The 13,674-nt window shown below is 36.9% G+C and overlaps 2 protein-coding genes across 2 annotated transcripts in view; both read right to left on the reverse strand.

Annotated features, from left to right (window-relative positions):
* Positions 1-5,821, reverse strand: part of LOC134824982 (G patch domain-containing protein 1-like) — a 79,299-nt gene extending 73,478 nt beyond the window's left edge. The window contains exon 1 of the mRNA XM_063837025.1: positions 5,796-5,821. The gene's annotated coding sequence lies outside the window, so the exon portion shown is untranslated. The remainder of the gene's footprint in view (positions 1-5,795) is intronic.
* Positions 1-13,674, reverse strand: part of LOC134825041 (uncharacterized) — an 852,482-nt gene that overhangs the window by 838,588 nt on the left and 220 nt on the right. The window contains exon 2 of the mRNA XM_063837124.1: positions 11,362-13,643. Coding sequence (XP_063693194.1) covers positions 11,464-13,643 — 2,180 coding nt within the window. The 3' untranslated portion in view covers positions 11,362-11,463. The remainder of the gene's footprint in view (positions 1-11,361; positions 13,644-13,674) is intronic.

A 13,674-nucleotide genomic window follows, 5' to 3' on the forward strand; every position in this document is an offset into this window, starting at 1 on the left:
AGCCAGTCTCCACCTTAAATCTCCACCTTTTAAGGGTTTGTTTAATACCACCTGTATCTGCTCAACCGTTCAACCTTTTAATTTTATTTTTTTACTCAGAGAAAGTCCTGAAAAATGTCTTGTCAGCCATATAATCAGGGAGTTTCAGTGTGTGTTGAGCTGGCTCCACCACACACTTCTAAAAAAGTAAAAAATGTACAGGTTGTCTCCGAACTTGACCATATACTGAAACGTGAACGTGAAAAGTATCGGTTTCAATTCAACATGCAATTAATTAGTTGACTAGGTAAAATTGACAGGTTCTTAGTTGTCCGTCAGCCGACTCAGGAGCATACTAAGTTGTTAACCAGGGAGTCAGTGTGTGAGTCATGGTAGAGCACAAAGAGGCAGACCGATACAACGCTATTTATATATAATACGTTACTGTCTGCTGACGTTGGGAGAAACTCTAAAGAGGAACTTAGGAGTACGGATCCTGATGCGGGACACAGATATACAGCGTTGATCAGCCTTAGTTTTTACCTAGCAGTAAGAGAACATACTGGTGTTTTTGGGCAGCAGAAGGGAAGGAGGGTATAACTGTGATGTTATACTAGCTGCGTCCCAGTACAAATAATATTGTCTTGTATCTCTAGCATTTTGGGATGGTTGTAGGAGGATGTAGTGTCAACAGAGGTAAGATTCAATTAATCCTGAGGGATACTGATAGAGTTAATTAAATAATTGTAACTTTAATTAATAACTACAATTTCCAATTAGGTAGCTAGGAAATTGAGAATTCGATTATTTTTAGTTGACTGTAATTTAATATAATAATAATAATAATAATAAGTAGGAATTTATACATCGCTTTATAGCCATAAAGAACTCAAAACCCAAAGATTCAGTTCAAACCATCTAAAGCGACTCATGAGTAACATGTACATAAGAACTTATTTTTATGAAGTATGGATTTTATGAGAAAGGTAATACATGATACTTATACAAATACGTTTTCAAAGAGATGAGTTTTTAGTTTCTTTTTAAATAAGACGATATCGGTTAGTGTTCTCAATTGATAAGGAAGCTTATTCCAAACAGAGGGTCCGCAGTAGCTGAAACTTCTCTCGGTTTTACTATAGTTTGAAATAGGAGGAACATTTAGGAGGAAATAGTCTTCTTCAGTTCTTAGTACACGTACAGGTTGACTTTTGATGTCAATACATTTGATGATATACTCCGGCGCTATGTTGTTAACGCATTTGAACACGGTTAGAGCAATCTTATACTCTATTCGTTGTCGTATCGGAAGAAAATGGGCTTTTTTCAGGAATGGAGTGACACTGTCCCATTTTTTGATAGCTTTCCAACCAAACAAGAATCGAACACAGGAATTTTGTACCTTCTGGAGTTTCTTTATTAGAAGATCAGGTAAACCGTATAAGAGTCCATTGCAGTAGTCTAGTTTTGAAAAGATCAAGCAGTGAATGAGCTGTCTTTTTAGATCATAGTTAAGCTTTGAGCCTATAACTCGAAGGTTTCTCAGATGGATGTTGCAGCAACTGATAATTGAATTTATTTGGTCTTCAAATGTTAGGAATTAATCAAATAGGACACATAAACTTTTCACTGTGCGGGATGCATCCACAGGGTCAGCTGCATTGTCAAGTTGTATTGAATCGACTGGACATGAAGAGTAACTGTTCTTGGTCTGTACTACAAGAGCTTCTGTTTTGTTTTGGTTCAGTTTGAGTTTATTTTGGGTCATCCAGGTCTTAATATCTTCAAAACAATTTGTTATTCTCTCTTCGATTGTTGAGAGATCTCGAAATAGTGGGTTAAACTCAATGTACAGTTGAGTGTCATCTGCGTACATGTGGATGTTAAATCCATGTCTCTTTGCGATCTGATTGAGCTCCTTTGTGTAAAGTATAAACAGAATTGGACCTAGAATTGAACCTTGCGGGACTCCAATTCTAAGGAAGCATCTCTTTGATCTTGATTTATCAATAGTTACTGTGAAGGATCTGTTATTAAGGTATGATGTAAACCATTCGAGAACAGTACCTTCAAAACCAAAGTCCTTTTTTAGTTTTTTTAGGAGCAAGTGATGATTTACAGTATCAAAAGCAGCACTGAGGTCCAAAAGGAGGAGGATAACCTTACTTTTCATGTCACTGATACAAAGAAGATCATTGTAGATGGTAAGGGTCGCAGTTTCGCAGCTATGATTTGACCTATAACCACTTTGATGCTCAGCATGAAGATTGTGATAGTCAAGATGTTTGGTCATCTGTTTCTGGACGCTCTTTTCAATGAGTTTCGAGAGGAAAGGTAAGTTACTAATCGGTCTATAGTTGTTGAAGCTATTGACATCTCCTTTATCATCTTTGATGGCTGGTCTGACAAGAGCACTCTTTAGGACTGACGGAAATTTTCCAGTGACAAGTGAGTCATTGATAATAAATGACACAATTGGTTTAACTTCATTAAAACACTGCATTAGAAGTTTTAGAGGGATGGGATCCTCTTCACATTCTTTTTTGTTAAGGTCAGAAAGAATCTTTTTGAGATCATTGTCGCTTATGGTTTCAAATCGGCTCCAGGCTTCACCTTGAAATGGTTCAGAGTGGTCAAGAAGAATGTCAGCTGCAGTATCATTGTTAATGGCAGAGTAAATCTTTTCCACTTTATCATTGAAAAACTCTTTCATCTCCTCACATAGAGTTTCAGCAGGTTTGTTATTAGGCTTCAAGTTTTTAGATATGTCCCGATCCATCAGCTGATTGACTATTTTGTAGGTATCTTTTTTATTGTCCTCACAGCTTTGCAGACGATTTTCATAGTATAGCTGTCTAGTGGTGTTTATAACTGCCTCGGCATGCTTAACAGCTTTTTTATAGTCTAATTTTGAATCTGCAGTTTTAAGTCTCCTGTTGTCACGTTCAGCTTTTCTTCGTTTCCTTCTGGCAGTTTGACATTTTGTGTCCACCCACTTGCTTTGATCAGGATTAATGCTAAAACAGATAAGGGGAGCATGTTTATCAAGAATTCTGCGAAGTTCTTTGTTATAGAGTTCCGTGGCAGAGTTGCAGTCAATAAACTTGTTGGGGTCATTTATGTCAGATAGCAACAGATCCTCCTTAAAAAGATTTATGTCTATATCTGATATCTTTCTGCCCACCATATCTTCTTTGTTGCTTCCTTTGTGGTGAGGAAAGGCAATAGAGAAATTTACGAAGTAGTGATCTGATGTTGTTACTGTTTTAGCTACATCTATATCTTTTATGTTCAACATATCACACGCATTGCTTCTAGTAAGAACAAGGTCTAAGATTCCACCCCCAATGTGTGTTGAACTGGAAATATGCTGGATGAGGCCATAGTTTGATATGAGATGGATAAAATTTATCGTATCAGGATCAGTGAGGTCTTCGACATGGATATTGAAGTCTCCAGCAATGATCAGTCTACCTGGAAGGTGAGTTAGACTGTCAAGATATTCATCAAATTCCCGTAAAAAGTCTGTCATTTTGGACATTTTAGCCGTACAAGATCGATAGACACAGCAGAAACGAAGAAGGTCATTGGAACTTGACTTCAGCACACTCTCAACATGTTCAAAGGATTTATGGGTCTTTGTAGGGCGTTTATTGAAGCTAAGATCTTTCTTAAAGGCAATAGCGACACCACCTCCTCTACCAGCTCTAGATTGGTGAACAATATTATAGCCTAGGTCTTTAATTTCCGCTATTTTTGACGTATCTCCCTTACGTAGCCAAGTTTCTGTCAGGAAACAGGCATTGATATTGGAGTCAGACAGTTGCTCAAATACTTGTGCAGTTTTATTACATAGTGACCTCGTGTTAAACAGTCCGACATTTAGGTTGAGAAGCGTAGTCTTCACATGTTTTTTGAGTACTCTGTTCTTTGTCTAAGACTCTCTTTCTCCAGCATTATTATGGGGCAGTTTTCAGCACCAGAGTGATGGGTGTTACAAGATTCTCTGTATGATTCATAGGTGGAGTGTGAGCAGTTGGTGCATCTGTGACTTCTTCTGACCTCTTTGTAGGGACAAGCCCGTGTTATGTGTGATGCACTACAATACATGCAAATAACATCAGTTTCGTTGCACTGAGATGAAATGTGTCCCAGTTTCTGACATCGGAAGCACTGCTTAAGATCAAATCTATCAACTACTTTACATCTGGAATTTCCTATGTAAATGGACTGATTGTTTAACAGGAAATGCCTTATGTCAGGAGACACTTTAATCCCAACAGTAGTGTAGTCTCTTCCATAATTGACATACACAACTTTAAATGTTCTATCATGCTTAGTCACCAAATCTTTAACATATTGATTCTTTTCCAGAAGCTTCAATTCCATAAAGGTTTTAACCTTTTCTCGAAATTCAGGAACTGATAGATTTTCAGAGACAATGTGGGAGATTAAGTTGTTTGGGATATTCGTAACTGTGACTTTCGGGAACATTTTCTTTGCATCATTAACAGTGATTTTGGACGAAGTTACAGCTGATGAGTTTGCGAGGGCTATTTTCCCATCCTCTCTATCTTTTTCTGAAGGGAAGGAGATAACAATTTTGCCTGTCTTTGGTTTAGGGGTCAAGAAGATCATGGGTATTGTACCAAGGGCTTTACTAGCTAGCTTCCCTGCTTCCTCAAGATTAGTATTACTAGCTTCTACATTGAGGACGATAACATGATTATCAGGAGAATTATTATGGATATTGCCAGAGGGAAGTTTTTGCATAGGAGTTTCCTTCTTGGTTAGTTCTATGTAGTTCTCAGTAGCAGTACTAGTGGAGCTATCTATAGCCGATTCAGGAGACAACGCAGCACTGTAGCTCTTTGAAGATGAAAGAGAACTGGTAGTCTTCATTGGGGAAGCAATTAAAGAACTAGGTGTTTGCAGGGCTAGGGCTGATGCACTACTAGGGATAGATGATGCACTACTAGGGGTGCTGGATCTTCGTGTAAGATTTGGTACTTCTGTGAGCAAAGAATCGAAATCTATGTGTGATTTAAGTTTGATGGAAATAAGTTCTTCTACACTTGACAGTAAACTTACTTTAAAATTGCTCAAAGTTTCAATCAATGCCTTCTCATCTCCATTGCTTGAAGTTGTATCAGTAGTGGTAGTAGTCCCACTTTCAGTGCTAGCCACACTTTCAGTGCTAGCCACACTCTTGGTGCTAGCCACACTCTTGGTGCTGTCCATGCTTGTATTGCAAGTTGAGTCCGCAGTTTTAACAGCAGTTTTTGCAAGGAGAGCTTTCTTACAGTTAGGACATGTCCAGCCAAAGTCACCATATCTTTGAGAATATGTATTACCGTGTTTGTGAATTACTGGCAAAATATTCGTCAGGAAAGTCCGTGAACAAATAGACGTGGGCATAAGTGTGCCAGCCTTATCCTTACAACATGCGTGGAAAACGTCTTTACATATCTGACAAGAAATGGACTCATAGGCCATGTTATCACTTTTACACCGACAACACAGCCCTTTGAGATTAAACTTGGGGACTGTTTTTGGGTTAATGGCACTTTTCTTTAGGGGGGCTTTAGAATCTTTAGAAAAATCTTTAGAAAAATCTTTAGAAAAATCTTTAGAAACATCTTTAGAAACATCTTTAGAAACATCTTTAGAAACATCTTTAATCTTTAGTATAGATTTTTTTATTTTAACAGTACCTTTTTCTGAGGGCTTCTTTATCTTTTTCTCTGCTTCTTCACTGCTGGGCGTTTGGCCTGCAGCCTTGTCATTTTTCATAGCTTTGAGGCTCGGGATCATACCTCAAATTATTTGTTATATAGTAGTGTTGAAAGTATTAAAAAATATATATAGCTCTTGTTTCGGCACTTGTTAATTATTAACATCAACTATTAACGAAATGTGAGTATGCATTGCATCTCAGGAAAAGTCTGAGTAATTTGATCAGGTTAAAATGACATTTTAGGGGGGATAATTAGACATTTTAGGGGATGTTTATTGCGATTAATAAAATAAAACTAATTCCTTGAGCTGCCAAAGCTTTCCAATATTACCATTAGCTGCTAAATATGATGTTTAATAGGCTGGTACTCCATTTTATGGTGCTTGTAGTCTCAAAGCCAGAATCTGATAAAATTACATTTTAGGGGGCGGCCAGGTGACATTTTAGCTTTTTAGGGGAGGGTAGTAATATTGAGTAATGTATAACTTTCCATATCTCCAGTCATATGTACAAAGTTGCTAAAATATGTAAATATCACTATCCTAGACCAAAACTGAGTTAATATTAATGAATTCCAGAGTTATAAAATTGTGCGCTTTTTTGCAAAAGTAAAAAATTCGTACAAAGTGAAAAAATGCCCTTATGGCATCATTTAGATTCAATTTCAGGATGTGGCAGGGTCTGAATGATGTTTTTTTATGTTTAGGAGTTACAAATGATTAGGTAAGATACTTTCTAAGAAGATGGGATCCAATCAATCAAGAGTGGCGTTTTAGGGGTGGGTGACATTTTAGGGGGGGCTTACCCGTAGTTCCAGTATTGTTGTTGCTAGTGAGGTGAAAGCTGCAATTATTTCGGAAGGTAATTTTTATTTTAGGGCTTTAAATGAACGTAGATTCATAATATGTACTGTTTACTATGAGGATTCGGCGCTTTAATCCTTAAAAAATAGACGGAAAATTTGCAAATTGCGAAATTGTTTTAGACCCTGGAGCTGGGCGGTATGTGATGCCTTTGGTAATTGATCGTGTGATGAGTCTTAACACGTGGCTGTCTTGCTACCACACCTGTTGTTAGCTACTAAAGGGTCCCACACTGACATCACAAGTCATGAGTTATAATTAATAATTTATCAACTTAATATTTAAACATTAGGGTCGTTCACATATTACGTAATCAGCCGAGAGGGGAGGGGGGGGGCGGGGGTTTATGAATGATTAAACTATTGTAATTTTGACACAATAGCTATGACGGGTAAAACTGATTGCGGAGGGGGAGGGGGTTAGACATTGGCCAAACGTGATTACGTAATTATATGTGAACGGTCCCATTGAACCTATTTTAATCGACCAGAAATTATCTCTATTAAATTGTCAGCCACACTCTCACTTGGAAGTAATAATTACCATACGTTCGCTCACTGTGCTAGAACTCTAGAACAAGCAATGACTCTACCAGGAGTCAGAACGTTTGTAGAGCTTATTGAGCCGTTAGTAAGATTACCTGTAAACAGTATATCACCTGCAGCTGCCAACTCAGCTTCGCACGTGCATTTAATTGCTCCAACTACTAATTATATTATAGATCATGCAGTAAAGGTGGAGCTTTATAATGAGTTCTGGCCAGTTTAGTATCAGTGTGACGTTTTAGTTTGCGTTGGCAATTTCCATCTTTAGATTTCATCTCCTTTTTGGTTGAATACGTTGACAATTACGTTGATTTAATACGAGAAATTTAATCCGGATTATATCTGATCAAGCGATAAAGCCAAATTGTGTCGTTCTTAAGCCACAGACAAAATAATATGTACCTACAAATTACAATCGAGAGATCTCACACATCTTACGTCGATAACTTTTCTATATTTCAGATCCCTTCACCTTCATATTGCATTTATTAATCCTCCTATTTTTATAAGACACCTATAATACAATCAAATATTTGGTTTTAATAGTGATGGCAATTTTTGGAAACGTTACAGTCAGAAACAATAGTGTCAGTGAAATGTTTAGAGCTGGAAATGATTGGGATGTATTCTTCAACTACTTCTTCGCAGCACTGTTTATCTGTTGTCTCATTATTGGAATAACGCTGTATCCTATTATTATCTGGTATCATTCAACACAGAAGAAATCCCTGCCAACAATCTTGTTCCTACTGATAAGCTCAATCGATTTATTAAAAAGTATCGACTCGCCGATTGCTCTGGTTCCTAAACTTCTGTCGTCAATCAATGATACAAGCTACTACGTAGATATAAATCCAAGTTCCATATCTTGGACATCGTATGCTAACAGTACCTTCTTGATTGCATACGATTTGGAAATCGATTTGTTGATTTTACTTTGTGTTTTACGCTACATCCATATCAAAGACCCTATCGTTTCTGCCAGTAAAAGAAATATTGTTTGTGCTTTTTTCTTTATCGTGGGACTATTAAAGATATCTTCCAGAATAATTGAGGTTCAATGGAGGCCAGTCGCTTACTTTAGGATTTTCGATGGTGTTTCAACAGCAAATGAAACGGTAGCAAGAACATTGCCGTTGATAGGTCTTTCCCTAAACTGTTTACTTCTGCTATTTGGAGGCCTATTCAGCACACTCACGATAATTCATCTCAAAAATGCGGATACTGCATCATCAGAAGTGTCCAGTAGAAACATTGACAAAAGTATTCAAGCTATTGTTGCTATGAACGTTTTCAATGTTTTGATTTTGGTAATAAATGTTAGTTACTCCATTTATTTGAACATATTCAACATAAACTATCCTAGTTCCTTTTGGGACTTTGTTGAGTTTACTAACTATCATGGACTGCCACTTTTACAGTCCTCATTTAATGCTGTCTCATTTCTTCTGATCAGCAGCTCATTCAAGGGTTTTGTCAGAACGTCATTACAATCGAGAAGAGTAAATCATGAAGCAGTCTGAAGTGCAATATTCTGATGTGGAATCAACTTAGAACTGTCATATTGCAGCTGCGGTGCATTAGTGTTAGAAACATTATTAGATAATATTGGCTGACAGTTAAAAGAAAAAAGTTTTAAAAAGTAAAAAAGTAAAACTCAATATATTAATCATTATCGATACAAAAGGAGTCAAAGATTAAACCGTCGTCAAAATGTCGTTGGATTTACAGAAGTGTAAGTATGTCGAGTTTTTTTTAAACTTGACCCTAATACCATTTAAATATTATGTATCCTATAATTGTACTATGTACAATGTACATTGTACTATGTACGGCTTTTAAGAAGTTTACAATTCCCTCCCCCGATAACATATCTCCCAACTTCAGAACACAGGAACTACGTTACTGTACGACAGTGGTAGAAGCAGTGAAGTCAAGGAGAATAGTCATGCCTCCTCTCACCTCGCCCACTAAAACACCCACCAAACCCACCGCTAGGTACATTCTCCACATGTTCTGCATACCATACATTCTCCACATGTTCTGCATACTATACATTCTCCACATGTTCTGCATACTATACATTCTCCACATATTCTGCATACTATACATTCTCCACAATATGTTCTACATACTATACATTCTCCACATATTCTGCATACTATACATTCTCCACATGTTCTGCATACTATACATTCTCCACATGTTCTGCATACTATACATTCTCTAGACATTGCATGTTCTGCGTACTATACATTCTCCACATGTTCTGCGTACTATACATTCTCCACATGTTCATTGTTCTGCATAATATACATTCTCCACATGTTCTACATACTATACATTCTCCACAATATGTTCTGCATACTATACATTCTCCACATGTTCTGCATACTATACATTCTCCACAATATGTTCTGCATACTATACATTCTCCACATGTTCTGCATACTATACATTCTCCACATGTTCTGCATACTATACATTCTCCACATGTTCTGCATACTATACATTCTCCATATGTTCTGCATACTATACATTCTCCACATGTTCTGCATACTATACATTCTCCACATGTTCTGCATACTATACATTCTCCACATGTTCTGCATACTATACATTCTCCACATGTTCTGCATACTATACATTTTCAACATACCATTGACTTGGACGATTGAAAGGTTGATTTTGGGATATTTTTGAATGGATTACAATGAGGAGAAACTGTACAATATTAACTGTTTCAGTTACCTGCCGGTCGTGAACAGTGCCCCAGAACCAGTCGACCTGTCCCGAAATGTCAAACCTGTTGTTCCAGAACCCTTCAAACGACAAGGTTCGTTACTTTGAGATCTTTTACTTTTAAGGGCAGTAACAATAATTAATGATATTTGTACTTTGTACTTTCAGTTACAGCTGCTTATCAAAGCAATCCTTTCTGCTTTTTCTTTAATTGTACGAGAGAGTATGTTGCTAATTACCCACCAAATTAAATCTTAAATCTTGTATCTCGCAGAAAACGAAGAGTCAAAGCCAAAACGAAAGAAGTACGCAAAAGAAAGTTGGCCCGGTCGCAAACAACAAGCTGCCAGCATTGCTCCACTATTATTCTGATATAACATTTGTGTCACTGACAGACATCTTATTATTGACATGATTTATTTATATAACCAGCTTAAAATGCTTTATTACTGCTTGAATTACACGGACATTTTACAATATATCCCAACATATATGTTTGTTCCCGTCTCTTCTTAACTTATTTGACTCCTATTTTGTAAGAGTTGAGCCACTTAAGTGTCTTCAAAGGGCACCCTACTTCAGTTTGCATATCAAAGCTTTGGTAAATTTAGGGGTTGGGTTATATTATTATCTAGGTTATAATATTTTTATTTACTGCGTTGAAAAACTGATATTATTGCTATTATATTAATCGATTGGATAATTTCATTGATATTGAGACAAATTATTCATTAAGTTTTGCGGAGATAAAGGAAACTAATCTTGTTGAATGCTAAACTAATTATAAAACATTATAGAAAATTGAAGGAAATTTCTGAGGTCACACAGAAATACCTAGTAAAGATAAATCTGAATTAAAACATTACATATCGAACATCAATACATTAAAATTATATAATGCATCGTACACCAATTACTTTTAGATTCAAAATCTAACATCCAGGTTCCAACTACCCCCTACGTCCGGTCGTTCACATATTTCGTAATCAGCCGAGGGGGGGGGGGGTGGGTCTTGATTACGGTTTATTACGGAGGGGGAGGGGAGTAAAGATTGCTAAAATATTGATTACGCAATATGTGAACGACCCATTAATGGTTAAAACCACACTTGTAAACCTTTTTAGAGAACCCTAACATAATCAATAGGGCAAAATTAATGATGCCTGGGGAAAACTATTCCCTTAACATCAAAATACGTAGCACAATACGTAGCACAAAATAAAGTATTTTAAGCTGTTCAATAAATATCGTAATAAATATTCTTCTTTCAAAGTTTAAATGCTTTAATTAAATATTATGTAAATACATCGGATGAATCGTGCAACTAGATTGGATTACAAGTAGAATACAACATTTTTAATAGGTATTAAAAATCGTAGCTTTTAATAACAGCCCTATTTTTTCCGTTCCTTACCACGATTTTTACTGGCTAAAACCCCCAAAATTCTGGTATAGTTTGATAGCAGTTCCCATCTTATCTCACAGTTAACTATACTATAATAACAACCTTTAAAGCAAAAACGCTGACAAGGATGAGATCTAATTTTCACAATTTCCATTTAATGCAATATTTTGATAAACTCTTTTACATTTGCCACTATCTTTCATCGTCTTGTTTCTCAAGAAGCCACATTGCTGGAGACACCATATCCTCAAGAACATACAGTTCCTCATCAAGAGAACTAGATCTTGCAATAACAACCATACAGTTGGTTAAATCAATTAAATATTTAGCGTTGTACGGGGGATCTCGAACCAAATACATAATTATCTCATCAGCTAAATGTTTCAGAATTCTGGCAATTTCAGTGTTTCCGAAGTCCAGATATCCAACAGTCTTTTCCAACGCATGTGACTCCATGATGGTGAATGTGTTGATTACTCCTCTGCATTTACCACTCTTCACCATGAACCACATCAGCCCTACAGCAGCTGGCCTATGAGGAACCATACACCAGTGATCCTTCACATGATCGTTTAAGGTGGGTTCAAAATCGGGTAGGTTTTGAAGCTTTTCATACAGAGAATCATAGTTTGGGCTAGACATCAGTGAAAAAGCTAACTTGACTGCAATTTCTCTTGCACAATTTTCAGCTAATCTGTCGAGGCTTTTCCTCTTGAAGATTAGAGGCATCTGATCTACAATGACCTCGGGGGATAAAAGTTTGAAATGATGTTTATCCATCAAGCTGAGGATAATCTGAAATGCATCTCCCACGTGTTCATAATTAGTGGTTAATCCTATTACCCTTAAAATAAACCAAATAAAATCGTATTCAGTTTCTATTTCCTGTAATCGGGAAAGCGTTGAATGCTCGACGATAAAATAGATCACATCCAATGTAGCACAAGGGTAACTCATACTTAATACCATACGAGAACGGCCATTCTCATCATAACACCTGTCCAGGTCCCGGGACCACATGTCGAATTTGTAACCGGAACGTTCATATCCGAGTCGTAAGAAAGGAAGAACAAGATCGACTAGCTCAGGTGAATTGCAATGGTTCACAATTGTTCTCAAAAGAGTTGAAATATCATGTACAGCGTGTTCATGTTTCTCAGCATGAGCTATTAATGATGACACAATGTTTATCTCGGAATTGCAATAATTCTCGAAAAAGACTCCTGCTTTCAAGTCATCTTTATAGACTTTCTCCAGATGCTTGAAACGTTCACCAGGCATGAACGGCAGAGGATTTTTGCGAGCCGTTTTGCTATGGAATTTGAGCGTTTCTCTCTCATAGAATTTCTCACATTTTACTATTTTGAGAAGTGTATTCAGGATGTTGTGTTTCTCCTGAAGAGTCTTCGGTATGATAGCTCTAGAATGCAGCCTTAGGAACCTCTCAACAGTTAGAAAAAACAAACTTGTATCGCAATCATCGTCGTCATCGTCGAATTCAGGTGATTGGAATATTACTTCTGGAGGATATTTCTCAAAAACATCCATCAAGTTAATCATTATCTTAGATTCAATGATCACTTTAAAATTAATCTCGGGATCTTTTTGCTGAAGAAGCATTAAATTGAGAGCTCTCATTATGGTGAGAAGGTAATTATCACTCCCGTATGTTGCTGCTAACTCATTTTTCTCGTAGATACATTTTATTGTCCCGCTCACTATCGGCATAATTGGACGAATTGCTTTAAGCAATTTCTGAACACGAGCCCTTTTACCAAGATTAGCTAACAATGTTTCTAACCACTCCCTTATAAGTGGAAAGGCTTTGTTTTGAGGTGCTGCACAATTTCTTGGGAAATTAATCGTCTTTTCGAATGAATTAGGGTATTTATCAAAGGAGATGCGCATCAGAACAGATAAGTAGTAGGTATTATTAGAGTGAGTTTCCATTTCAAATTCAGGCGTTCTATGGTTGAGGAGTCCATCGTGTAAAAGGAATACCCACAGCTTGGCCACTAACCTCACAGTGCCATGAAGCAACTCTTCATCTTGCCAAAAACCCTTCACCATTTTAAGCAGAGTAGGCATCTCGTCAATGATTCTAAAATTGGCCATGTGGTAAAAAATCTCAACCACGAGTTTCAGATTTGTTACATTTGTTCCGAGAGGAGTAAATTTACTCCAAATAGACTTGTCTATGAAATTAAGTTTACCAGCAAACTTGTTCCTTTTTTCGGGGTTTATTTTACCCCATATACAAAGCAGATCTGCAAGAATTTTTAAAATTCTCAGCATTTTGATTTCTTTCTGTTGGAACATAATTTGAAGCAGTACCTGATCTGTATCATCTGTTGTGAAGAGGTTGAAGATTTCTGAAAAAGATACACAATAATAGATTGCAAT

This window comes from Bolinopsis microptera, chromosome 1 (genome assembly GCF_026151205.1).
Source record: "Bolinopsis microptera isolate Bmic1 chromosome 1, MBARI_Bmic_1.0, whole genome shotgun sequence".
Lineage (NCBI taxonomy): Eukaryota > Metazoa > Ctenophora > Tentaculata > Lobata > Bolinopsidae > Bolinopsis > Bolinopsis microptera.